Source organism: Polyodon spathula, chromosome 8, assembly GCF_017654505.1.
Source record: "Polyodon spathula isolate WHYD16114869_AA chromosome 8, ASM1765450v1, whole genome shotgun sequence".
NCBI lineage: Eukaryota > Metazoa > Chordata > Actinopteri > Acipenseriformes > Polyodontidae > Polyodon > Polyodon spathula.
In genome coordinates this window covers 10614671-10641313 of record NC_054541.1, presented here as the reverse complement: position 1 = coordinate 10641313, position 26643 = coordinate 10614671, and the positions used below count along the sequence as shown (strand labels likewise).

The 26643-nt window shown below is 39.4% G+C and overlaps 1 protein-coding gene across 1 annotated transcript in view; it reads right to left on the bottom strand.

The window, feature by feature from the left end:
* The window catches only part of LOC121320181 (cadherin-4-like), a 260158-nt gene that overhangs the window by 14730 nt on the left and 218785 nt on the right, over positions 1–26643 (bottom strand). Inside the window, exons 5-8 of the mRNA XM_041258433.1 lie at positions 25432–25576; positions 19596–19768; positions 9339–9476; positions 2320–2505 (exon numbers count right to left, since the gene is read on the bottom strand). Coding sequence (XP_041114367.1) covers positions 2320–2505; positions 9339–9476; positions 19596–19768; positions 25432–25576 — 642 coding nt within the window. The remainder of the gene's footprint in view (positions 1–2319; positions 2506–9338; positions 9477–19595; positions 19769–25431; positions 25577–26643) is intronic.

Genomic DNA, 26643 nt, shown 5'->3' with positions numbered 1-26643 from the left:
CGTGGCGGTGCAGGGTGAAAGACAGATTATCATGTAAACTCCTCCACATGTTGGAGAAACAGCGCTGATCCTGACTCCAGTGCTGGCAGTGCAACAGGCTGATGAACAGCGGTTTAATTGGGCCGCTGAGCTCCCACACTGAGGAATAGGAAAACTTGACATTTACTGTCCATTCTGTCGGAATATCAAATTCCAGTGGTTCCCAGGACGCGCTGTTCCATCAAACTTTTTGGCAGCTCTTTCCATTGTAAAGCATTACCACCAAATGCTATGTTAAGCCCTGGACAACCTGCCCAATGCGATCAACAGCGACGTGATTTTTCAGTCACCATTGGACAGTGTGTTATGCTTTACGATGCAATTTTACAGGATTGGCCAATCAATTTCAGTCTTCTCGCAAAGTTTAAACAATTCTCTCGCATCGGTTAGTGTGTTATATGATTCATTTATTATTAATAGCGCTTTAATTGAATTATACCAAATCACGTTTTTATTTACAATGGTCAACACAGTACAATTGAATCAAAACGCTATTAGTAATAAATGAATCATGGTTGTTGTTGCAGCAGTTTTGAAGTACTCTATAAATATTGTGTCTAACAGTTAAAAAGTACAATGCTCATGGGGCTGTCAAGGTTTGTTTTCAAAAGATGTCGGCACAGACATTGTATATATTGTATATCACATTGTTCAGTGTGTTCCGGTCTTTAATAATGATTAAATCATAACCAAACATGAAGATTTCACATCTGAAAATGTGTTCACAAGGTCTTAATAATGAAATAACTTAGTAATTGTTTACAAAGGCTAGAGCTAACTATACTAATATACAGGATCCTATTATAAAATGTTGCTTTAAGGTTAAATCTGACCACTAGGTTCAGAAGATATGAATAGAAATGCCACCTAAATGCATGTATTGGATCATAAATAATAAGTATCTGTGCTAGTTGCCAGGTGATTTTACTGCAATTTGGATGATAACTCAGAGAACAACATTAAAATTCTCTACAAAACTAAAGTACTTGTACGAGCACATTTCTTAATAGGTGATGCGATGTGCCAAGTCAAAATCTCTGCAGACAAAAACAAAAATCGCAAATGCCATTTCAAATTGGTTTTATATGCTTTATTTGCATCAAGGACTACATTACAGCTGAGGTCACAGCGACGCTAATTGCTACATGTGCTTCAATGAGGTGGTAACACAAACTGTAAACCGCTGTAGTCATTTAAGTCTACATGTGTGTGGATTTTAAAAGCCAGAAATGTTTACTGCTGTGTAGTAGCTATGAGCAGATTCTCAGCTCCTTCCCCTGTCTCTCTGTGCCCTCTCCCCTGCACCAGGGCTCATCAGCACGACATGTCTGCCCTGTTAAGAGCAACACACTTACCTTGTAAACTGAAAGAGGCCAATGCCACACTGCAGCAGGATTTATTGCAATAGATCAAATATTTTGGGTGCATAAAACAAATTTGCAATTGAGAAATCACTGTAATTTGCTGCAGTGGTCTTAGTGTTCCTCCTCTTAGAAATGCAATGCTGCCTTTGGTTATCTTTTCATTGACACCAGCCCTGCACTGTTTCCGCTTGACTGCACTTAATATAGACTGCGAATGACATGATAGTCTAGAGCTACAATATACACCAGCCTACTGCAAGCTACCGTCGGAGTTCTCATTTCTCAAAGTACAGTGTGGGAGGCACACTGTCACTGAACCAGCATCGAAAAACAGTCACATGATCGTCGTAGCTTTATATCTCCCATATATCAAGTGGTCCAATACACAAGAAGAAAAATATGTTAATACATCAATGCAAATGTATCGACTGAGAAAGGCTCTTTTACAGAGAAAATATACTATAAAGAAAACAGAAATATACGTGCAACCATATGATCTAATCTATATATCTTGTCTCTAAGTAAATTGTCTGTAAATGCATATTGGATTTCCAGGGCAATATTATATATTATATATATATATATATATATATATATATATATATATATATATATATTATATATATATATATATATATAGCTTAGACATAGTATTTAAGCAGATACTGTATTTGTACTCCAAATGAAACGTAATGGGAGTCTGTTACAGACATAATGAAACATTTACTTGCTGAAATACCAGTCAGCATTCTCTAAGCCCAAATATAAGGCTTCAGTGGCTGTCTTGATTAAAACTCACTGACCTCGGCTCCTTTCTTTGTATTACATGAATACATGTCAATCATAAATATAACTCAAATGAGTTTTGAGTTAAAATTGGGAAGGAACTGCGTCGGTGGTATATTTCTTGGCCTACCTTCACCACGGTAACCATGCCGTCGTTTGTAACCGGGTCGGTGCGGATGGTGAAGTGTCCAGAAGGGTCTCCACTCACTATCCGGTACACAGCGTTCCAGTTTGCAGTGTGGGGCTGGTCCCTGTCAATCACTGTCAGGTTGGCAACAACTATGTTCACCTTGTTTTCTGGAACCTCTCCAGAAAACTGCAAAAAGAGAAGAAGAAAAAAAAAGTGAAGTCAATAGAAATTAATTTAATTTGAACATGAATTAGAATTTGCAAAACTAATTTGAATTTAGTTACATACACTGTATCTATACACACATTTAAAACACCACTGTTATATATAATGCATTTTCTGAAGTCTGAAATATATTGTGTTCTCTTGAAAATGACCACACAGGTGTTTGGGATCTGTTGCAGTTGAGTTCATGTCCCCTCTTCCAAACACTCCTGGTAGTTCAGACACTGTAAGCCTGCACTCAATGAAACACTCTCAGTATCATGGGAATGTAAATGGCTGATCCTAGTATATTGGATTTCAAAGAACAACCAGGAGTAGCAAATTTTGCAGACCAAAGCCCTTGGATATTAAAAACGAGTCACTATTTATTTGAAATAGTTTATTAGAAAATTGCTCACAGAGAGTACAGCATCATTTCCACTGTGGTCCTGTTGAACTTCTCATTTGATGCAATGAGTTTTGAGTGTTACCTTGTTACCTCATCACATTGTGCATATCTGCAAGTCTGACAACAAGCACAGCGACTGGCTGATTTGCAGGTTTTAAGACTGTCAAGCTTGAAAGCTGCTGTGGTTTAGACTATCTATAAATAATCTAGATGGGGGTTAAACCCCCATTCCAAAGGAGTGAAATCTTTAATCAGGATACAGAGCATCTGAGAAGCACAACTTTGTCGTCGGCTATCTCTATAACGTGAACGCAAAGCTTTTCATTAATCCTTGCTGCTATTTCCACCGGTTCCGTTTCATACAAATAAATCCTGTTCTTTTTTTGCTGCCACATACTTCACATGATGAATGGCAGTGCTGAAAGTTCAGACAAAAAAAAAATATTCTAATGAAACTGTAAAAAGGTGTTTGCCTGTAGAGGGTGTTGTACAATACAAACTGATATCCACAAGTGGCTGGTCTGACCTTGATCCATTTCAGTCTGATACAAAACATTTCAGAGGGCTGTATAAAATCAATAGCAGTGTCTTCATTATATTACAATACTCTACTGAATATGTCTGCACATTAAAGAATAAGACACTAACAAATCCAAGTTCATTTCTCATTATGCCTTTGGAGGGTCACAGTGAATGTTTATAAAATATTCATCACTGGTGCTCAATAAAACTCCACATAGCTTTCCATGTACACCCTATTATATTATTTATATCATATCATTATACTAGGGTTATTGAAGCACAAATGTTTGTATATTGCATTCTTATATTAACAAAAGAGCCTTTTATAAACTTACAAAGCAATTTATCCAGCTGCACTGCATTGTAGCCAGAACACTTGAATGAAAACCCTGTCCGGCAGAATGGGGAGGCTACCAGAATGAAAAGAAAACTGGAACATTGAGAACGGATAAGACTTCTACATCTTTGATAAAGATTTGAAAAAGATTGATTGTAGTTTAACGCTGTTTCTTTCAACCAATTCAGACTTTAATTAATTGGGACTGGCTGGCTTTATTTATTTAACAAAGTCCCCCAACGCATAATGTTGTTTCTAAGTGGTGCAAAGGAAGAGTTTCAGGAATATTCATAACATTTCCTCATACAAATAGACAAAGCAATCAATCCATGGCTTTCTATGCTTCAATTTTCTTATGCTTGTGTAAGCAGGGAAAATATTCTATCCCTTTATGAATACCAAAATGCATTTTAAAAGGATTATACCACAGTCACCCATGCAAACATTACATATGTTACGTAGGTACAATTATAGAGAAATTAACACATGCTACATTCTTCTGGGTTGAAATCGGTAATGAGCATCCAAAGACCACAATGCTTTATTCATGCTGAAAAATAATTTGCCTCATGGGCGAATTCTTCAAGCTATCATTCACAGGCAGCCTGATTATCTACTTCCTTCTTTCCTTCGTTTCTAAAACAGCTGCCACCAACCAGTGCCTTTCCAGAAAGAGCTTGAGGCATGGAGCCAAAGAAAGCTTCCTGGGGGCCCAGCACACAGTGCCATCTCTTGCTAGGCCAACTAGCTCTCAACAATCAGTTCAGAGAAAACAAACATGAAAAAAAAAAACACTACGGAATTGAATATACTCCAGTATGTCTCACAATAAAGATATAATATATCATGTGCCGTCATTATACATTAAACCTAAATTAACAAGTAACTAAGGGGGGCTGCACATTGGTGGCTGTTAAGAGATGTCTTTCTTACTTACTTGAATTGAACTGAAAATCTGTTCTGGCTGGTAAGAACAAGTGACTGTGAATCCAACTCTAGTGTCTCTATAGCAAGGTTATGTTTGATCATACGGCTGCTTGTAAGATCTAGTAAAACCTGTATGAAAAACAGCTGCAATTATACCGTGGAAGTGCAGTGAATTGGCATAAACTGCAGAACAGTGAAGTTAGACAGCTGCTAAACATGACTTTGATGTGTTAAAGGGGTCTCAGTTTGCAGTGATGCTGCGGTTAAACTACAGGCTAAAGACATCCTATCAATTTTCTGCAGCTGACACAAGTTAAGTAAACCTTATTTTGGCTTTGTAGCTTCTTGTAGTCTTGGAAACAGAAAAGAGCAAGGTGCGCTACCGCTGAGTCTCAGTGTGCAGTAACCCTTGCTTCCTTTCCCTACTTACACCCTACCTTGCCTTCGCTTTGCAATACGAGAAGCTGTGGTGATAAGTGTGAATTAATCATGCTGCTCAAGGCACCTGATAATATCTTATGTGTACCTGAAGAACTCCACAATAATTCATCACATAAAACCCTAATGGTCCCTGGGGCCAGCTAGCAAGCAGCGGATGCCATTGACTATCTAAAAGCATCTTCCACTCTCAATTCGTGGATGCACAATTAATATAAAACTGAGTAGCGCAACAGGGTGCTTATTCAGGGAATGGGGAAGAAAGCTTTTTCTGTCAAAATGTCACTGGGTTAAAACAACCTGAATGGTGCACTAATGGAACATCTTATATATCCTTATACTGCATGTTTTCTGCTGCATGCAAGAGGGACCTGCTAACAAAGAGCTGGATCCCAGTGGACTTTTTAACTCCAAGCTGAATGTGACTGACTAAATAAGTTCCCCATGGCCCAGAGGTCAAACCCCACGGGTCAAGCCCAGAAGAACTTTAGGCAGTGTGTTGATCCGATCAGCCTGCTGTGAGCCCAGTGCGAAGAGGCAACAATCTTTGTATTCACTGGATAAAGCAAAGGCACCTTTATCTAGCTTAATAACTTGTCCAATTACTTTTTTATCCCCCCCCCCCCCCCCAGCAGAAAATTGTTCTAGCAATTAGCTAACTAGGAAAATGAGTAATGTTCATTCAGTGTGTCTTCACCTTTGAAATGGATTAATCATATTAGTGTCCAGAGCTCAGGGTAGTCTCCGATGGGAGCTTAAATAACCTCATTCTGATTCGCTGCTCGGCTGAACAAAGGGAAATTATACATTGAAATGATAATTTACCTCTCACACTTTTGTTCCCTATTTAGAGGCGATCCGAACAACTGTCCTCGTTGCATAATAAATGGGTTGTTTTGCAATTTAAGCAATGATGGAATTGAAATGTTTTGGTAATATATTAACGATTCTGCTCGGCAGCACCCCCTTGCTGCCAGATGTACAGAATCAACTGGCTGTGAGCCAACCCTGTCAATGCTTCATACCAGTCAATGTCCTCCCTTGTGATGAGATACTCTGATGTTCCCTTGGCCTTTGTATGCGCCCAGCCCCTCCTTCAGGAGGCTAAGTGTTCCCTTCCTTCTAGAAGCACTCTTCCCTATTTAATTGAATCTATCACAAGAACAAAATTACCTTTTGAGTTTCTCATTGCCTGCTATCACCGGGATGCTGCTGGTTGCCGGCATGCTCCTGCGTTTCTGGAATTGGTATAATTTACTCTCCAAGACAGCAGCACTGCTCTCTGCCTCCTGGGCACAAGGGAGCCCCATTACCCACCAGAAGGGGCAGACATGGGCCAATATGAGCTCGACACAGAGGGACTGTTTTATTTCCCACAAAATACATTTAAGGCAATCCATGGCTTGATGCCCTTTGTAATGATGCCTTTTAAAAAATATACATTATCTTCCCTGCTGGATAGACTAAGTGTGATGCAACATGCCTTTTTTCAGTTTTTCCAATTTAAACTCATTTTCACTGGGCTGCTACCCCCAGACTCTTTTCTTATTGATAGCTCCTGGGTTTTATTTTTCAACATAAAACATTAATTTAAAAAGATGCTGCAGTACATGCTATTTCATTTATTGATTTATTTAATCGAGACTTTTTGTAACGTTTACCTTTTTCGGCTTTTCCTTTCAGAAACAAAAGCATGTTTTATTTTAATTTTTTGCTGTGCAGAATTGAAAAATGAGCCCAAATGCTGTATTTTTGTAATTATTTTTTTTTTGTATAATCCTTGACAAATGCTGCAGTGCAGTGCTCATAAGTAATCTGAGAGCCTCCCTGACAGATGAGGGACTTGGCTGCTTGCATGCCTTCACAACCTCCACAGCCGGAGCTCAAAGAGATGCATGAGATTCTGCATCTCCAGCACGGCTCTGATATGGACTGTGTGTGCAGGCCTATGCATCATTCTGTTGATGAACAGCCCCTTAACACAGCCAGGGTCCAGACCCTACAACAGATATTGAATTGTGACTGTGCAGGTTTGCCATCAGTTCTGGAGATCAACTGAATGTTATTCATTATCTTTAAAATCGTACCGATTAGCTCAGTGCACTTGTTATATTTTCTAATGCTTAAGAACATAAGAACATAAGAACATAAGAAAGTTTACAAACGAGAGGAGGCCATTCGGCCCATCTTGCTCGTTTGGTTGTTAGTAGCTTATTGATCCCAAAATCTCATCAAGCAGCTTCTTGAAGGATCCCAGGGTGTCAGCTTCAACAACATTACTGGGGAGTTGATTCCAGACCCTCACAATTCTCTGTGTAAAAAAGTGTCTCCTATTTTCTGTTCTGAATGCCCCTTTTTCTAAACTCCATTTGTGACCCCTGGTCCTTGTTTCTTTTTTCAGGCTGAAAAAGTCCCTTGCGTCGACACTGTCAATACCTTTTAGAATTTTGAATGCTTGAATTAGGTCGCCACGTAGTCTTCTTTGTTCAAGACTGAACAGATTCAATTCTTTTAGCCTGTCTGCATATGACATGCCTTTTAAGCCCGGAATAATTCTGGTCGCTCTTCTTTGCACTCTTTCTAGAGCAGCAATATCTTTTTTATAGCGAGGTGACCAGAACTGCACACAATATTCAAGATGAGGTCTTACTAGTGCATTGTACAGTTTTAACATTACTTCCCTTGATTTAAATTCAACACTTTTCACAATGTATCCGAGTATCTTGTTAGCCTTTTTTATAGCTTCCCCACATTGCCTAGATGAAGACATTTCTGAGTCAACAAAAACTCCTAGGTCTTTTTCATAGATTCCTTCTCCAATTTCAATATCTCCCATATGATATTTATAATGTACATTTTTATTTCCTGCGTGCAGTACCTTACACTTTTCTCTATTAAATGTCATTTGCCATGTATCTGCCCAGTTCTGAATCTTGTCTAGATCATTTTGAATGACCTTTGCTGCTGCAACAGTGTTTGCCACTCCTCCTACTTTTGTGTCGTCTGCAAATTTAACAAGTTTGCTTACTATACCAGAATCTAAATCATTAATGTAGATTAGGAATAGCAGAGGACCTAATACTGATCCCTGTGGTACACCGCTGGTTACCACACTCCATTCTGAGGTTTTTCCTCTAATCAGTACTTTCTGTTTTCTACAAGTTAACCACTCCCTAATCCATGTACATGTGTTTCCTTGAATCCCAACTGCGTTCAGTTTGAGAATTAATCTTTTGTGCGGGACTTTGTCAAAAGCTTTCTGGAAATCTAAATAAACCATGTCATATGCTTTGCAATTATCCATTATCGATGTTGCATCCTCAAAAAAATCAAGCAAGTTAGTTAGGCACGATCTCCCTTTCCTAAAACCATGTTGACTGTCTCCCAGTACCCTGTTACCATATAGGTAATTTTCCATTTTGGCTCTTATTATAGTTTCCATAAGTTTGCATATAATAGAAGTCAGGCTTACTGGTCTGTAGTTACCTGGTTCAGTTTTGTTTCCCTTTTTGTGGATCGGTATTACGTTTGCAATTTTCCAGTCTGTCGGTACCACCCCTGTGTCAAGAGACTGCTGCATGATCTTGGTTAGCGGTTTGTAAATTACTTCTTTCATTTCTTTGAGTACTACTGGGAGGATCTCATCATTCATATTCACAGATTACATGCACCATGCCCGATATAAAAATAAGCAACTCCTCCATACCAATCAAACTTACTTTTTTATATATCAAAAGTCTGAGAGGTAACTTTTTTTTTTTGCATGTAATATAAATAAGTACTTGATAAGTCACATTTTTCTGATGGGCTGCGAGTACAATAAATGCTCCGAGGGGTTTGATCTCCTATGCCACTTCGGAGATTTTGATAACGTGAGTTGAACGAGCACTGATAGCTTCCATTATTAATGGAAGTGATCTTAATGACTAAAAGAGTTCTGTGTTGAAAGCTGAGCAAATACAACTTAGATTTTAAAAGACAAGGAACAGTTCGGATTTCCTAATGCGACGCGTCTGCCCTTGTTTTAAACCTCGATTTTATTTTCAATGTCTGTATTTGACAAGTAAAACTCATTGAATTAGCAACCTTTTGAGTGACCTGGGGCAACACCACTCTGCATGAGTTGTTAAAGCATGCAGCTCCAGGCCTCAGGCTTCATCCACATGATGTATAGCTACACACCGTGCTCGCAGTCAGTTCTGGGGGGTTGTCATTGACGTCTGTCACGCTAATGATGGCTGTGGCTGTGTTGGACAGGCCGAAGTTCAGGTTCCCTTCCATGTCGGTGGCTTGAACGATGACGGTGTACTGAGAAACTTTCTGTAAGGCAAAAAAAAACCAAAACATTAAGACACAAGCTCCTGCAGAAATATAAAAATCAAGAATCTGACAAAATAGGACAGATATTGTATACAAGAGCTAGATAGATAACAGAAAGGTAAGCAACACTGATAAAATTGACAGAATGGACAGAGAAAAAGACAGAAAGACTGATTGAAAAAAAATACAGATAGATAGTTTCAAAACCCACAGACACAGGGATACATTTCTATGTAATGGGGAGGAGAAAAATAAATAGGTACACACATACGTCAGACACCGGTAAGATTTATAGGTACACAGATAGATAGGTGTAAATAGATGCCTGGATTGGATAGGTGACAGCTTTGTATTCTGTGTGGTAGCCAACACCTCTACTGCAGTAATGGTTTTAAAATACATCACCCCACCTCTGTGAAGTTAGGGGCTATAAAGCGAGAGTGAACGTTAAGAGTGAGAGAGACATCTATTAAAGCCTAACTGTCCCCCAGTATGCCTGTGGTGTGAAGGTGTCATCAGTCATTTTAATTGGAGCCGTGGCACAAAAAAAACACTGCTGTAGATAGTATTGGAGTCTTATCATGGCTAAATGCCTATGAGTTAGCTAAACCACCTTGTAAAACTACACTGAACAAAAATATAAAACGCAACAAGTGTTGGTCCCATGTTTCATGAGCTGAAATAAAAGATTCCAGAAATTTTCCATACGCACAAAAATCTTATTTCTCTCAAAAAAATTTTGTGCACAAATTTGTTTACATCCCTGTTAGTGAGCATTTCTCCTTTACCAAGGTAATCCATCCACGTGACAGGTGTGTCATATCAAGAAGCTGATTAAGCAACATAATTATTCCACAAGAGTACCTTTTGCTGGGGACAATAAAAGGCCACTCTAAAATGTGCAGTTTTGTCACACAACACAATGCCACAGATGTCTCAAGTTTTGAGAAGTGTGCTCTTTACGGATGAATCATAGTTTCAACTGTACTGGGCACATGGCAGACAGCGTGTATGGCGTTGTGTGGGAGAGTGGTTTGCTGATGCCAATATTGCTAATAGAGTGCCCCATGGTGGCGGTGGGGTTATGGTATGGGAAGGTATAAGCTACAGAAAACAAACACAACTGCATTTTATCGATGGCAATTTGAATGCACAAAGATACCGTGACGAGATCCTGAGACCCATTGTTGTGCCTTTCATCCGCCGCTATCACCTCATGTTTCAGCATGATAATGCACGGCCCCATGTCGCAAGGATCTGTACACAATTCCTGGAAGCTGAAAATGTCCCAGTTCTTCCATGGCCTGCATACTCACCAGACATGTCACCCATTGAGCATGTTTGGGATGCTCTGGATCGACGTGTATGACAGCGTGTTCCAGTTCCCACCAATATCCAGCAACTTCGCACAGCCATTGAAGAGGAGTGGGACAATATTCCACAGGCCACAATCAACAGCCTGATCAACTCTAGGCGAAGATGTGTCACGCTGCATGAAGCAAATGGTGGTCACACCAGATACTGACTGGTTTTCTGATCCAGGCCCCTACCTTTTTTTTATTTTTATTTTTTTTTAAGGTATCTGTGACCAACAGATGCATGTCTGTATTCCCAGTCATGTGAAATCCATAGGTTACGGCCTAATGAATTTATTTCAATGGACTGATTTCCTTATGTGAACTGTAACTCAGTAAAATCTTTGAAATTGTTGCATGTTGCGTTTATATATTTGTTCAGTGTATATACAGTACCGTCTGTCTCAATTGGATTTCATTCTGGTTACTATGGCAGCAAATGTATATGAGTATTACCCCATCAAGAGTAAAGCATTCCCTAGAGCAAAACATATATTGGTCAAGCAATCACCAGGATTGATATGGCAATCTGTTTCAACAGCAACATACACAACTAAAAAACATTAATACAGCACGTTTCAAAAATTCTAATGAAAGACGTGATAGTTGATGGTCACATTTAAGGATCTATTTATAAATAATGCGTAGGTTGGGATGGCTGTAATTAAGTTATAACAGTTTATAACAATAACATTGTAATGACATTACCAATGTTAAGCTTGGTGTCATGTTATAAAACAATTATAGGGTTTGTAAATGCCTTATTATATTATATATTCTTATAGCACGGTATTACTATTAAAACTATAATTAATCAAGTAGGGCATGCCAAGGTCTGTGCTGTTTGAAATTTCTAAATGCTTTTGTCAGGACTAAATAGTTGAAGGCTGTCATTTTGTAGTTCCCTCTGGCAGCTCAGATAAGTGTGTAGCTCACTATCTGCACACTTCTAATCACAGCTTCATGGGTGATAATAAAATGCAGTTGTTAAGGCAGGTTACAGCAGCTACCAATAACATGTAAGGAGGTAAAATATAGTACTTTACATTGCCGTCCTTTAGTAAGCCCTTAGCGCCACTGCAATATTGTTGCCTCATTTAATCAAGATTTTCAGACATGGTAGATGGCCGGCAGGCAGGCAAGCCTTAATAAAAATAGTCTTGAAAAAAGGTGGCTGTTGACTACAGTTTTAGCATTGAAGATACCTTTTGTCCTTTGAGAGGGAAAAAAAAAAAAAACTACTGGAATCTTTTTCAAGTATTCAAGCCTTGTTTTGTTATACGTTTTTTTTTTTTTTTTGGTGTTTTTTTAATTCTAACACGTTGCAATCTTGATATCTCTGTGCCGCGACCTGCGGGGGATTCTAAAACAAAGACATCCAGCTCTGATCACAATCACTCTGTCTGCCGTAAGAGGGCTTCTTTGTACTAACTTTAGAAATCGAGCGCCAATACAGCCTTGTGGACACAAGAGGTCACTGAATGCACCCATTGGCAAAGAAATGCTAAATGAAAAGTACACTGGACAAAAAAGTTAGAAGCAGCTCACCAACCTACCTCTTTTGTGTCGAGAACTCCCATTCACTATTTTTGTTAGACAGGTACATTTCATAAGGGGCTGGACAAAGTCCCATGCAATGTTTTGTAAGAAATGTGTGCTGATTGAAAGTTCTACTATAGCAGGATTGTTTCTTGTAGGTACTGCGCTGCCCTGCTTGTGTGTGTTTTGATTCGTTTAGTTTGGACACACAGCATGAGGAGATTCTCTTAGTAAAATAGGAACAGAGTTATTCTATAGTAAAATAGGAACCTCTACGGAGTACCATAGCTTCTAACCAGGAAACATACATTCAATGTCAATTATAGATGTTTCTCAGCCGGCTTGATCAGGCACCCTTCCAGAGTGAAGGGAGATTGGTTCTAATTGAATAAAGCGTTGCGCCTCTGACGTGGTGCAACAGGGAGCCCCTACAGGCTGTGGGAAATGCAGTACATTTTATCAGCTATTTATCCATAGCTTCTAACACAGAAACATACATTCCAATGTCAAACTTATAAGTCATGTTTCATCTAGCGGCTTGATCAGTGTAACCTCTACAGATTGCAAGGGAGATTTTGTTTCTAATTTAATAAAGAGTTGCGCATTCTGAAGTGGTGCAAAGGAGGCACATTACAGTGAGGGAAATGCAGTTACATTTTTATACAGCTATTTTTTTTTAATTTTTTTTTTTTTTAAATCAGGTCATCTATGCTCTCCCAAGGTCAGGCAAAGTACAAACAGAGCAGCACAGTGTTTATTTAATAGAGAACACACAATACAAAAAGCCTTTTTAAGTGATGTTTACACCAAGTTAGGACCAAAGGCAGGAGCAATAGAACAATCTGTAGAAAATGCAGGTGAAACCTATGCCAATGTGCGAGTGTTCCAGGCACATCCATAATCACTTCAATATACCTGCACTCACTGTGCACGTAACAAAAGAATCGAGTATGAGTTTTATAGATCTCTTGTTATAAATCTCTGTTCCTGCTAAACTTGTCACGAAAAAATAAGCAATCTTTGCTATCACAAAGAAATACAATTTTCCCAGTGCCCCCAGACATAGGGTTATAATCCATTGAGACAAATGCACTGCACTATGGTTGGCGTTAGGGTTAACCAAGAGGCTATTTTTTTTTTTTTTTTTAAATAAATAATGCTGCCCAGATCCTTATTAAGTATGAATTAGTATGATCAGTACAGCATTAAGCTACGGTGTGGGGTGTTCTGAAGAATATCAGGATCTTAGGTCAAGTTATGAACTGATAAAGGCATTAGCTGGAACATTTGAAGAATCATTCTGAGGTCCATGACCTCGCTGTCTATAATCCTCTGCCTTACATCATAGTAACATGGACTCTAAAAAACTAAAATACTGTTCTACAGCTAGCGTTGGAAATACCTACTTTTAAATATCAAGGGTGCTGAATAAGAATGGGTGGTGTATTCAAGGTTTTACACTAGGGGTCCCTTGAAAATACAGATGCACTACAAACTCACAACTCTAGGAGATATAATATAGGCAGTGCTAGGATGGAGCTGATGGAGACCCCTGCTCCAGCTCCAGGCTGGCTCCACAGCTGATAGAGACCTCCTGCTCCAGCTCCAGAGTTGATGGAGACCCCCTGCTCCAGCTCCAGAGCTGATGCAGACCCCCTGCTCCAGCTGCAGGCTGGCTCCAGAGCTGATGGAGACCACCTGCTCCAGCTCCAGAGTTGATGGAGACCCCCTGCTCCAGCTCCAGAGCTGATGGAGACCCCCTGCTCCAGCTCCAGAGCTGATGGAGACCCCCTGCTCCAGCTGCAGGCTGGCTCCAGAGCTGATGGAGACCCCTGCTCCGGCTCCAGGCTGGCTCCAGAGCTGACAGAGACCCCCTGCTCCAGCTCCAGAGCTGATGGAGACCCCCTGCTCCAGCTATAGGCTGGCTCCAGAGTTGATGGAGACCCCTGCTCCAGCTGCAGGCTGGCTCCAGAGCTGATGCAGACCCCCTGCTCCAGCTCCAGAGCTGATGGAGACCCCCTGCTCCAGCTCCAGAGCTGATGGAGACCCCCTGCTCCAGCTCCAGAGCTGATGGAGACCCCCTGCTCCAGCTGCAGGCTGGCTTCAGAGCTGATGGAGACCCCCTGCTCCAGCTCCAGAGCTGACAGAGACCCCCTGCTCCAGCTCCAGAGCTGATACAGACCCCCTGCTCCAGCTCCAGAGCTGATGCAGACCCCTGCTCCAGCTCCAGGCTCCAATGCAGCTCCACACTGCTGCTCCAGCTCCAGCTGCTTTTAGCTGCTCCGGCTCTGGCTCCAGCTCCACTAAAACCTCTAATCAGTAAAGTATGTTCCTGACTATCATAGTGACATCCTATTTAAGTTATTTTTTTTAATTGTTTAAATCAGGTTAAATGTGTTTTTTAGGAGACAAGAATGTGAAATCTGGTTTTAAGACACAATTCTATGAATCCAGACTGTATTTCTCTGGTATATTACAGGCCGTCCACAATAAGACATTTTCTGAAAGCCTACACATGGGTGTGCTGGGATGGTTAAATTGGTAAAAAAAAAAAAAAATCGATTGCTTACATATGTTTATATAATATAATAATTCTAGGAGGGTTGTAACACTTTGAGACCTTATTATTATTATTATTATTATTATTATTAATCCATACAAAAGAGTTGGAACTACCTTGATACATACATGTATGTATACATATATATATATTATTATATTATTATATATATATATATATATATATATATATATATATATATATATATAATATGAGTGCTGGGACTAATATCCGAAGGAGAAAACAATGTCTGGTCAGTCAGAAATGACACAGTTGACAGAAATGAGAACCACGTAGCATTGTGTGGGATTTCTACATACAATATATAAAAAAACAGAAGCTCAACACAGCCACTCCTGGTCCCTTATTTACATCTAGGCTGTCAGTAAAACGAGTCCGGATTAGGCTGCACATGCAACACTAGCTGCCAAATGGTGATCTCTACAAACTAGAATTTGCAATGGCAGGGATTGTTTAAAATATGTGTTATCTACTTTTTATCTATTATTTTTTGTTATCTTTTTTTTTTATTTTTTAAAACTAACAACTGTATGGCATCATTTGTTTTGTAATTAATTCACAAGGGTAAAGTCAGGCCTTTCTTACTTCCCCAGCTGCTGCTCCGCTACGGCACGTAGCTCAGAAAACTGGCTGAGAATGAAGGACTGCAACTCTATTGTCATTTTTGTATACACAAACACGCTTATTTGATGTGAAAAACATCTTAAACGATACGAGCAAACTCTTACACAGCTTGGTTTGATTGAATGAGTAGCACACAACAAGCTTCAATAATCAAAGCTGAACATTCATTTAAATAAATAACAACAAGTTTTTAATGAAAACAACTATTGCAGCCTAATTCAACACTGAAGTAAAAAACTGGCTTCTGTTATTCTGCAGTGCCACTGCTTCAATTACTACTAGTGCTCAAGAACAGTAACTGCATTTTTTTTAGGGTTTTTGAACGTAAACCTGATAGTGCGGACAATGGGTTGAACCAATGTTCAAGCAGGGAGAAGTTTATTATGTTGTTTTTTTTTTTTTTTTTTTTTTTTTTTTTTTTTTTATCAATGTCGGCCTCCTCTGAATGCCTTTCCAATTTTATATTTCATTTTAAAGCATTTAAGAAAAATCATAGCAAGACATAGCATAATAGTGTATATACACTGAGCAAAAAATCAAAGTTGGGGTGTACTACCCCCCCCCCCCCCCCCCCCGTCCTATGGGTTTCCGCGAGACTGTATAGAGCACGTAAATAAGTATAATATGTATAATTAATATTATAATTTGTCCTGCGGTTGCCTAAAATTTATTTTTCTGCACATACTACTACTTTTGTATATGTTGTATATGATGTAGATTAGAATACGCGATTGTAAACAACTAACACTAGTACGTATAATACTCTTTCAAATAAACATGTTATGATTTTGTATGTGCGATTCTCAAGAACAGTATTATTGTCATTTCTTGACCCCCAGCATCTCTTTCTGTACAAATTAAGCACTGAATACAGGTAGCTTCAAGTCTAGTGTTTCAACTCAATCACATATCCATACATTCGGTTATTTTGTGTAGCCGAATGTATGGATACTTTAAACATTTACCTATATTTGAGGTTAAGGTAGTCAAACAGAAAACAAAAAATCAACCAGTTAAGGACCAGTTAACAAAAGGTGGCCAATTAATAACTTCAGTCACTGCTGTGTCCACAACAAGAGCCTGTTCCATTTTGCTTTTCTTTTAATATACTGTGAAGTTGTGGTATTAGGCTTTTTTTGTGAGGGTAAAAATAATGTCTGGAAATCCATATAAATTCCAATAGAGTAGCTTTTCCAGGATATTCCATCGGAATCCCTTGTCAAGTTGTGGCCATTACTGCAAAACAACACGATGCAGCACAACTAGAACATTTAAAAGGAACGTGGAGCAGTGTTCCTTTTACATTCCATTGGAAGACAGGGGAACTAAACGCACACCCATTTTAAGGCACGTAATTTGATTAAAACTGATCCTTTGGGTTTTGTTGTAAATCAATTGCTCAATGCTTTTAATTAAATATGCCTCAATTATAATTTTCTGAAACATGTCTAATTAAAATGTGCTGACAAAAAAATCAAATGCTTGACTTGCATACCAGTCAGGCTCTAAATGGGACAGGCACATTCATATATGTGTGTGTCTCTATGTGTGTATTACATTTATTTAAAAAAAGCCCCCACCTCCTGCAAAAACAAATCAAAACATAACACAAGAGAATAAAGACAGGACCCCTGAGCTATTTTTTAATTAGCATGCAAAAACAATCAGAATAGGAAATCACTGGTCTTAATGAATCCCTTCCTAGGCCTCCAAAACAGATCTGAAGTATCTCATTCACCTGTTAATTAGTGCGTAAATATTCTAATTAGGAAACAACTCCAGATGAATGGGATTAGAAATAAGGAGAGCTCAGACTGAAGCAGGCAAGAGACAGTCACAACTCTCATGTCTTATTTAAGACCCCCCATGACACCAGGATTCGTGTTGAAATGCTGCATTTACATAGTGCTGCCTAATTAGACAAGTTTGCAATTATGTTCCAACTCTATTTTTCCTCAACCAAGTACGACATTCCCTGCCACTCGAGCAGTCAAAGGGTAAAACATCTCTAAATGCTGGAAGAAAAGCAAGCCGGTATTAGACGAGACTAATAACAAGCCACAGTCCTTATAGTTTAATCATTTTGGAAGCCTGATATGGTTTGCCTTCAGACACTTCACATGTGCACCTGATTGCGTATCCCTATTGAGTGTTCAGGCTCTCTCAACACCCCCCCCCCCCCCCCCCCCCCCCCCCCCCACCACTGCCGACAGACCTGGCCCACATGCCCTCACCATCTGCGGCTGTGGCTCAGATGCTGGCTCCAAACAGAGGCCTTGGGCAGCGTTTCCTAATCTGAGCCAGTCTTGCGGATACAGGCGCCATCTGTACAAAAACCTCCCTGTGCCCCATTCCCTCAGCTGTATACACAGCCACAGTAGAGTTATTGAGAAAGATTATTGATTTCACGATGGGAAAGATCGCAGAGGGACCCATAGACAATCGACAGGCTTTCTTCAATATTTGCAGAAGTGATTCTAGGGATCCTTTGGGTCCTCACCTCCTGTGCCACCTTGACCCTTTTGGATCAGCTTGGGTTATCAAGATCTCTCCCTGTGGCCCTTACAAACAGGCCCGGCAGCAGCACTCGTGAATGGGAAGATGGTAAATTGACTGATATGAAAACTCATAGAATTGCTTAGCTCTAGGATTCTATCATTATACAGAATGCTAACCCATTTCTGGTGTGAAGAACACTGTTGTGTCATATTATTGCAACTTGAGTCGCCAGGAGGAATTTCTGTTTCAAATTCATATAATTACCACTATGCTGATTTGTTACATCTCTGTACTCTGCACAAGACCCATGTCTAGATCTGCTTTCCCTCCGGCAGTCCTTAGCAGAAAACTGGTAAATATTTATTATTTTGTATTCTTGTTTCAATAGAGCACAGTCTGGATGTGCACAGACAAAATAACAAATGTTGATCTCTTAACTGTATCAACTGTGATGGAGCTGAAGCCATTCTGAGCTTAATTAGTGACCCCCGAGCGTTTTAACACCTGGTATAATGTGATGAATTAAGTTCAAAGTAAAGACTGGAATTGCCCAAAGTGCAATGCAATAGTAGCAATATTTCCATCACAGTCGCAACAGAACTTAGCAGGATTTCTATTTAGGGTTTAATAGGTACGGGGTGATAGGTAATTGCAGTTGCTGGAGTTTGTGTATTCCAGGCAAATGCACTCACCCCTTTATTTCCGCAGCTTACCCCCGCCCATATCCCTAAGACTGAACAAGGTAAAATCAGTTCAGACAGTACATTCAACAGGTCTTCAGCAGAGACACTGCTAAACAGGGATTCAAAACACTTGCCTGAGACATCAAGGAAGTTAAGCTGCGAATTCTTTAATCAGCAGATAGATAGTAGCTGGAGTTTTATTTAAAGGTTTTGAATAAAACAAAACAGCACAATGCAACAGAGTTTGAATCTAAATTGTTTCATTTGAATCTAAATCTTTTCCTGTCTTCTTGTTTGTTTTGTAATTGATATGTGTAATGCATGCCCAAGACATGTATTTTATATTGCTATTTTCAATTGTTGTGTTTGAGACGGCAAGCTCAATTTCCTTAAGCCACGGACAAGGCATTCATTAACAGCCTTGAATATGCAGGAATACAAACAACCTTCCCTTGGGAGCCATGTGTGACACAATACCCATTATCTACTTAATCAGACACACTGACACTGATAACGGCAGCCCAGGGATGATGACTGACTTGTCAGTCACACTGTCATTATAGAAAGCGACCTTCTAGTCATTAATGTAATTTATTACAAGAACAGACACCTGAATATTAGTAATGTGAAAGTAGGAAAAACATTTTCTTAGTCTGTCTGTTACGAGGCTGCAATTTACCGAACACTTGCTTAAATTTAGATTTAACATTACCTCCATCAGTAGCAGCAATCACACAAGTGCAGCGGTACCCATAAACTTATCAATGTACTACTGATGCCTGTTGACTGGGTGGGACAATTGTTCTTCATTGTGGGTCCAGTGCCCCAGCAGACTCACCTCTCTGTCCAGTCCAGCTGCCACTGTGACGATGTCCCCGGTCTCACTGTTGATGGTAAACATGTTGGGGATAGGGCTGTGTGGGGACTGGGACAGGATCCTGTATCGAACCATCCCATTGGCTGTGGTGTCATCATCGGCATCAACCGCCGTCACCTTCATCACGTAGGAACCTGAAGACAAAAACAGCAATGTGATGCACACTCTCCTGGGTTTAATACACAGATATATTACTGCAAGTGAGCTATCTGTCAGGCATTGCAAATGGCACTTGAGGTAAGATTTACTAAATTAATGCACTAGCTTTAAGTTCATAATGTTAAAATTGTGCACTTTAGTTTATCTTTTATTATCTTGGGCATTCAAGGGACCTTGCATTTTCCATGTTAACTGAAACGCCTATTGCACTCTCTCTCAAATAGGTGCCAGTGCACCCCATCCACTCGGCCACTCTTAGCAGAATTCCCTTTTGTTGGGTAAGCAAGGAGGCTCATGATGCTGGATCTGACCGGGACTGGTCTAGTCAGAGTGTGTTTCATCTGCACTGTAATTCCAGATATAGCACTGTTATTTCAATGATAGTGTATGTCAGAATATAACTGCAAATGAAACTTCGATTTCAAACGTCATTACATTTTAAAGGAGGGTTTTTACTTGTTTAAAGGAAATCTCTGCTTGTAAAACGATGAGCTACAAAGATCGAGAGAAATGTTAATACAACCTTACAGTCTCTTTCTTTTCCACCAAGGGGGGGAAATGCAAAACGCAACATGTCAAACACCCCCCCCCCCTTTCATTTCATTAAGTGAAATTCTAAACACGGTTAAATTTGGTTCATTGTACAAAGGGGTGTGAAAATTCAACTGTGAGCCTGAAAAGATTAATTTCTCAGCCTCTTAAATTACTATTTAATTTGAAACCTAATTCCGCTCTGTAATTGGCTTTCCACTCAAATCACTGAAGCTCAAAATGTAAACTTTTATTATTCATATGCGCCTCATGCTTGGAGTCACACTGGAGCTCTGGGGCGTGGTATTATTCCTTCGCCCAAAGCTGCTCGAGTCTCTCCCTTGCTAGTCTCTGTGCAATAACGGGTGTCTGACTGGTGAAGAAAAAGTAAATCTGTTTAAGTGTGTACTGTAAGAGAATACCCTAATGAAAAACACTACAATTAAACTGAAAGGAGTAAACTGCTACAAACTCTGAATGTGCAGTCAGTTCATCCATAATGTCAATTTGATACCATTGCCAGTAATGGATTATCCAAAAGTATTTTTCTGGTCTGCAACCCAAATCAGTGTACTGTTTTAAATACCGTTCTTTAAGAACGCTTTTGTTAAATATAAATTGAAGTATTTTTGATAGTACTTTATGTTAGAGAATTATATGATTCTGTAATGCACGATTTGGATAAGTTTGTGCTAGAGGCATGCAAAAAAAAAAAAAAACATTTTGCCACACTTACAGAATTTAGACCCAGGATTAAAATACTATAAAGTGAATGTTAAAAGTATTATTTATTTACTTATGTACAGATCCTCAAAAGGGCATGTGAGCTCAACCATAATTTATTTATTTACGCATCTTTGCTCAGTGCTGCACAATATGCTAAATCCTAAAAAATAATCAAAAGTGCTTATAAACGTTTTAAGGTCTTGGAAATCCTTTTAAATCTCACTTAAGCAGCTAACAAAGCGATCAAGCTTGTGGGATGACCAGATTTCATTCCATGTGGCCCCAGCATATGATTTGTTATTGCAAAGGGTAATGCAAATCCCCTTTTAAACTGAAGCAGCAACTAACGGGTCTGACATGCTAACGGCAGATGAAACAGTGGTCTGATCCCATCGAGCACTCAGCAAGAATGAGCTATAGTCTGAGGCAGCCTCAGAAGGAGCAGCTTTCTAGTGAGAGCTGTTTTGCCCCTATCACACATCTATGTGTACAGCTACCAGTCTAGTAGCTGCTTATGTGCCTCGTGGAGGGGAGTTATGGGTTTGATCCAAAACTAGGGTTGAAAAATCGCAATGGAATAAGCCAAGAAATTAGTGGTCAGGGGCAAGCTAAAAGAGTTAAGAGACAAGACCACCATTTATCAAAGCCTATTACTCTACTGTGCAATTAGCATGATTTTACACAATATTTCTGTACCTATCATAGGGGGTTTTTTAATTTTTTTTTTTTTAACATTCCATTTGCTGAAACTGGTCTTTTAACACATTCACTTGTTAAAAAATTAATCAAATCTAAAATAAAATAGTTTTAATGCATTTGTATTTGAGACCAATCCATAAGTATTATTTTCCACCATCTGTCTGGATATTCGCTACTTCTGCCCTCAGAGCTGTAAAGTAATGTATGCAATCAGGACATCTAGTCACACTTCTCTCACTCCTTCTGCCCTCCTCCTTACCAGCCTGCTCCTCGTCACTCTGAAGAGCAAATCTGATGGGACTGCAATTCACCTTGTTGAAAAAAGGTCCCTGGAGATGCTGGTATGACAACCACCCAGCGATGAAGTGATCACTGTTTTGCTGTTATAAGCAATGTGTCCTGTCACCTTGTTGCCTAGCCCTTTGCATGGCTGTACATATCTGTACGCAATATGTGCTATTCAAGTTCTGCCACTGAGACCAGTTTGCGGATTTCTTCTAAGTGATCTATGGACCCCTTCATTCTGTATAGCTGGTAATACGTTTTAATGACAATGATATGTCTCCCTCATTCTGTTCCAGCGTATGGCTCAATGTCCTGCTCTCTCTATATCTCCTCTGAAGTCATATAAGGGGCATTCCAGCTGGATACAATTCAGTTTCCTCTATTTGTGCTTAATGGTACAGAAACAATATGTGACAGAGAAAAGGGTTACAGCGATGATTTGGCATGCATGCAATAGAAGAGCTGTGAAACTTGCACTGCATGTGATGAGAATGGGTTTCAAATGTGCAAAAATGACCGTTTTCATTAGCGTTGACCTCGTTTATCTCTATATTGGCATAACCTAGGTACAAGTCATTGACGTAAAGGGTCGAGCAACCCTCTTTGGCCCATCAGCTGGGGGAGCTTTTTCTCTCCTTTTGTTTCTAGGAATAAACCTTTATGTGCCTCTGATTTTACCACCTGTTTCAAACAGTCTATCAGCGCTGTTGCTATTCTGGAGTGTATTCTGACTACTAATGAATCTGCGTTTTGGGACTGGCATTATTATAAATCCCATTGCGAGAAGAAATGTGAATAAGCACTCTTCCAGGTTATGCACATTTCTACGAAGTTTATATCGAAAACTGTATGTTAAGACTGTACCGTTATTTCTGGGATACAATGGTGTACAGTACAGGGCCGGCATAGTCTGTTGGGGTATACCCAGGTGTGCTGTAGCTTATATAACTGGTACATTTCAATTTTTGGTCCTACTGCATAGCACGAGAATGCATGTATTTTTACTGATATTAAACTAACAATCTGCACTGCCTTGAGTCTATTTTAGAACCGTCTGACTTAGACATGTGTATGCCCAAGCTGTACTCAATGAATAACTCAGTCTTCAAAGCAGGTACCATTGTTGAAATGTTATGACTAACTCAAATAGATTTCAGATGGAATATTTGCTACCTGAAGGTGAAAGCTGAAACACTGCATAAAATTAATAAAGCAGATTTTCTGCTTATCAGTTCTCCCTTGAATACATGAATATATAAAACGCTGGCAGTTATCATGATCCAGTGTCCCGCTTAGTTAGTTTAGGTAATATCCAATTTACTGACTGCCATCCCAGTACTGTAGAGTTCCCTGTGGAAATAAATAGCCCAGATTTGCTTAGGGTTTTCTTTTCATTATTTCAAAGTTAGGGGATATACAGGTTTTACATCGAGTCAGAACAGCTGCAGTTGTTTTAGTAATAGTTTCCAAAAGCATCTTAGAAGGAAATCTGAAACAGCTACTTCAATACTAAGAGTATATTTGTTTCTTCTATCTCATAGTTACGAACTACATGCATTCGTGAATCATCTATGAATTGCCTGCATAACTGTGGAGTAACATTTACTGGTTAATGTTATGGGGGGAAAAAAGTAGCAAACAAAGAGCCAGGCTAAGGTTAACAAATAAACTACTCACTAGTCACCAGAATTGTTAGCAAAGAGGACCATTTGTTCAAAATCCAAACTATTGTTTTCATTGTCACCCAGGTATAAATGTATGCAACTAGACAGTAGTGTACTTTGCAGTTACATTGACACTGCAGTTAACATATTCTAAAAGCCCAGTTGAAAAACCTCCAGCACATTTTTTTTTTTTTAATGTTATTATTATTGTTGTTTGCAGTTGGCAGAATTGTAGCTTTCCAGTGAATAGCCCCAAATAAACATCCAATTATTGTCTAAAAGCACACACCAGAGTCAAAACATCCAGAAACCCACTATTAAGGCATTCTGACTGAGAGAGCTGCAAATTCCAGCTCAAGAGTCTTTGCATTACATCCAGAGCAGTTTTAAACACTTTTTCTGTGATCAGGCTGCCCACCAAGGAGCTGAGGGTCAGGTCCGGGGAGCATGGCTTTAAAGTATCCGGTGGTTTCAGGGAGAACTCCACCAGCTTGCGTCTGAAATCAAATCACAATGGTTTGGGAAGTACTGCAGGCGTCCAAACTGTGTTCCTAAAGTAGAAAATTTTCTAGTCATACTGCTTTACTATAAATAAACAATAGAAAAACAGCTTGGGCTGTCAATTACATTCACACAGAACATGCCTGGGGTATTAACATCAATCCTCTCACTATGCAGTACTGGCATAAGGCTTACTGATCAATATCCAGGGGCCAGACCTGATCATGACTATAAAAGGTAAAACCATAATTTAAGTAACCTGGGACTATTGCAAGCAGAAGTGAGAAACAGTTTTAGATTTATAGCAGCATTCGCTAATAGAAGCCCTCATCACTGCCTGTGTTTGATCTTATAAGAGCCTCAGGGTTAATGGACCAACTTGTGTCTGCACTTCGCTTGTTGTTAAATTCACACAGATAAACTCTAAGCATGAAATTCGCAACCTATTGTCTTTTGAAACTAGCTAGTCTAGGTCTGGTGCTTTGAAATTCTCCATTATAGCAGCTGCAGGCAAAACAATGTATCTCTGTCTCTTAGAAGAACCTACTTATGTGGTCAAGTGTCCAGTGCTCTACTGTCGTCTGTGTGTATTTATACTGAAGCAGCTTAGATCCAATTCAACACATGTTCTGTTATTTTTCAAAATACAGCATTTAATAGTCCCCTACAGTAAACAGGACCTTGGTTTAATGCATCCTTCAAAAGGCATCCCCTCTATCACAAGAGTGCCTCCAGGGTCCTGGTTGAAATGTGTCCCAGTAAGTCCAGTGTCCTCTAGGCTGTTTCACTAACACCCACTCAGCCCAGCCTTGCTTAGTTTAGATAGACAATATCAGAGCCCACGGTGGTATATCTGTGGGGTGAACACTTATTTGAATCTGATGTAGTTTGTTGTATTTATACATATCGAGCAACAATCTGTTACAATTAAAAACGTGAGAAACGAAAAATGGATGTTTATCAATAAATATACAATCGATTTCAGATGCTCCTAGATAAAATATTTAAACAAACATTTGACAAAAGGCTGCAACAGCCGAAGCTATTAAAGACGTCAGTGAGTTCACGCTTTATAGCAAAGGCGTAGTATTCAACAAGAATGATGTAATCATCTGTTATTTCCCCTGTTTCCTGGTAATACCTGTTTATAATGGTGCTGGTTAGATATAGGATTTAGAGTAGGGTTATTTTAAAACAAATCGTAGATATTGTTGTTACCAATTTGTCCTTACCAGGTTTGGAGCCCTCGTCCACTGAGCCATTGTAAACTTGGTTGCGGAACTCTGGCCTGTTGTCGTTCATGTCAATCACGTAGATGTACAGGTCAATGGGGTTCTCCACTTTGTTTCCATTCATGTCCACTGCGTGAGCTCTCAGCTGTTAGGAGCAACACAAAATGCACCATCAACTCTACAGCACGCTGTATCACCTGGGTTGAAACGACAGTAGCTGCACAGAAAGTTAAGAGGTTACCTGTTAGTGAAATTGGATGGAATAAAATTACATTTAGCCATTGGGTGTCAGGGAGTGTTCACTTTTAAAAAAATCCTATTGGAATCAAAAGGAGCCGATTTGTTTTTGCGTTTGTCTCAGCGCAAAGTTTTCCATGAAAGAAAATCAAAGCAGAAGAGAACCAAAGCATGCTAGTGGTTTAAAACGACCAAGAAACAACTCTGACGTGCTTCAATCTGCAATCCACACGGTAAGGCAACCAATAACACTTTAAACTGTAAATGGTTTAATCTACAACAGCCACATATCTTGTACATCTATATATTCCTCTACCACTACCATGGCAAATGTCATCTAATGGCAAATTTCTGGAAGAGTCCCATAGGCAATTTACTCCAGAAGCAAATGCTATCAGGGCGAGTCATCTGTTGATTTCATCCAGGCAAATCAGATGAGGTATCATGGATCTCCTATTAAGGCTTTTATGACAATCTTTAAATACTGCACTATATTATCTAGAACTGTGGACCTTTATGCTGTGCACTGCAAATGTATAATCTTTCTGGTATTCACTATTTATTTATTTGAACTTGATTATGTTTTCATTCACAACTGGCAGTACATACAGTAATATTTCAAGGCTTTTTCTTGTTTTTTTTATTAGGTATTTGGGGTGGTCTAATTCTATTTTTTGGGTGGTCTTTAATTTTAATGTCCAGGATTAGCTTATTTTACACAGCAGGCAACAAAAAGAAAGACTTATCATCAGAGTCTCTGCGTATAACACTCACAGTAGGATAATTGTTTTCCTTCATTTTGATCTATGTGTTATTCTTCATTCTGCCAGTCTGCACTTGTATAAAAGTTTACCCAGGTGGATTTGCAAATTACAAAAACGTTATATATCATTGACTGCATTTTTATCGAGCTTCCTAATGCACAGCCATGCTTTACAAGGCATTTAAACAGTTTTTAGGCTTTTTATATTACCG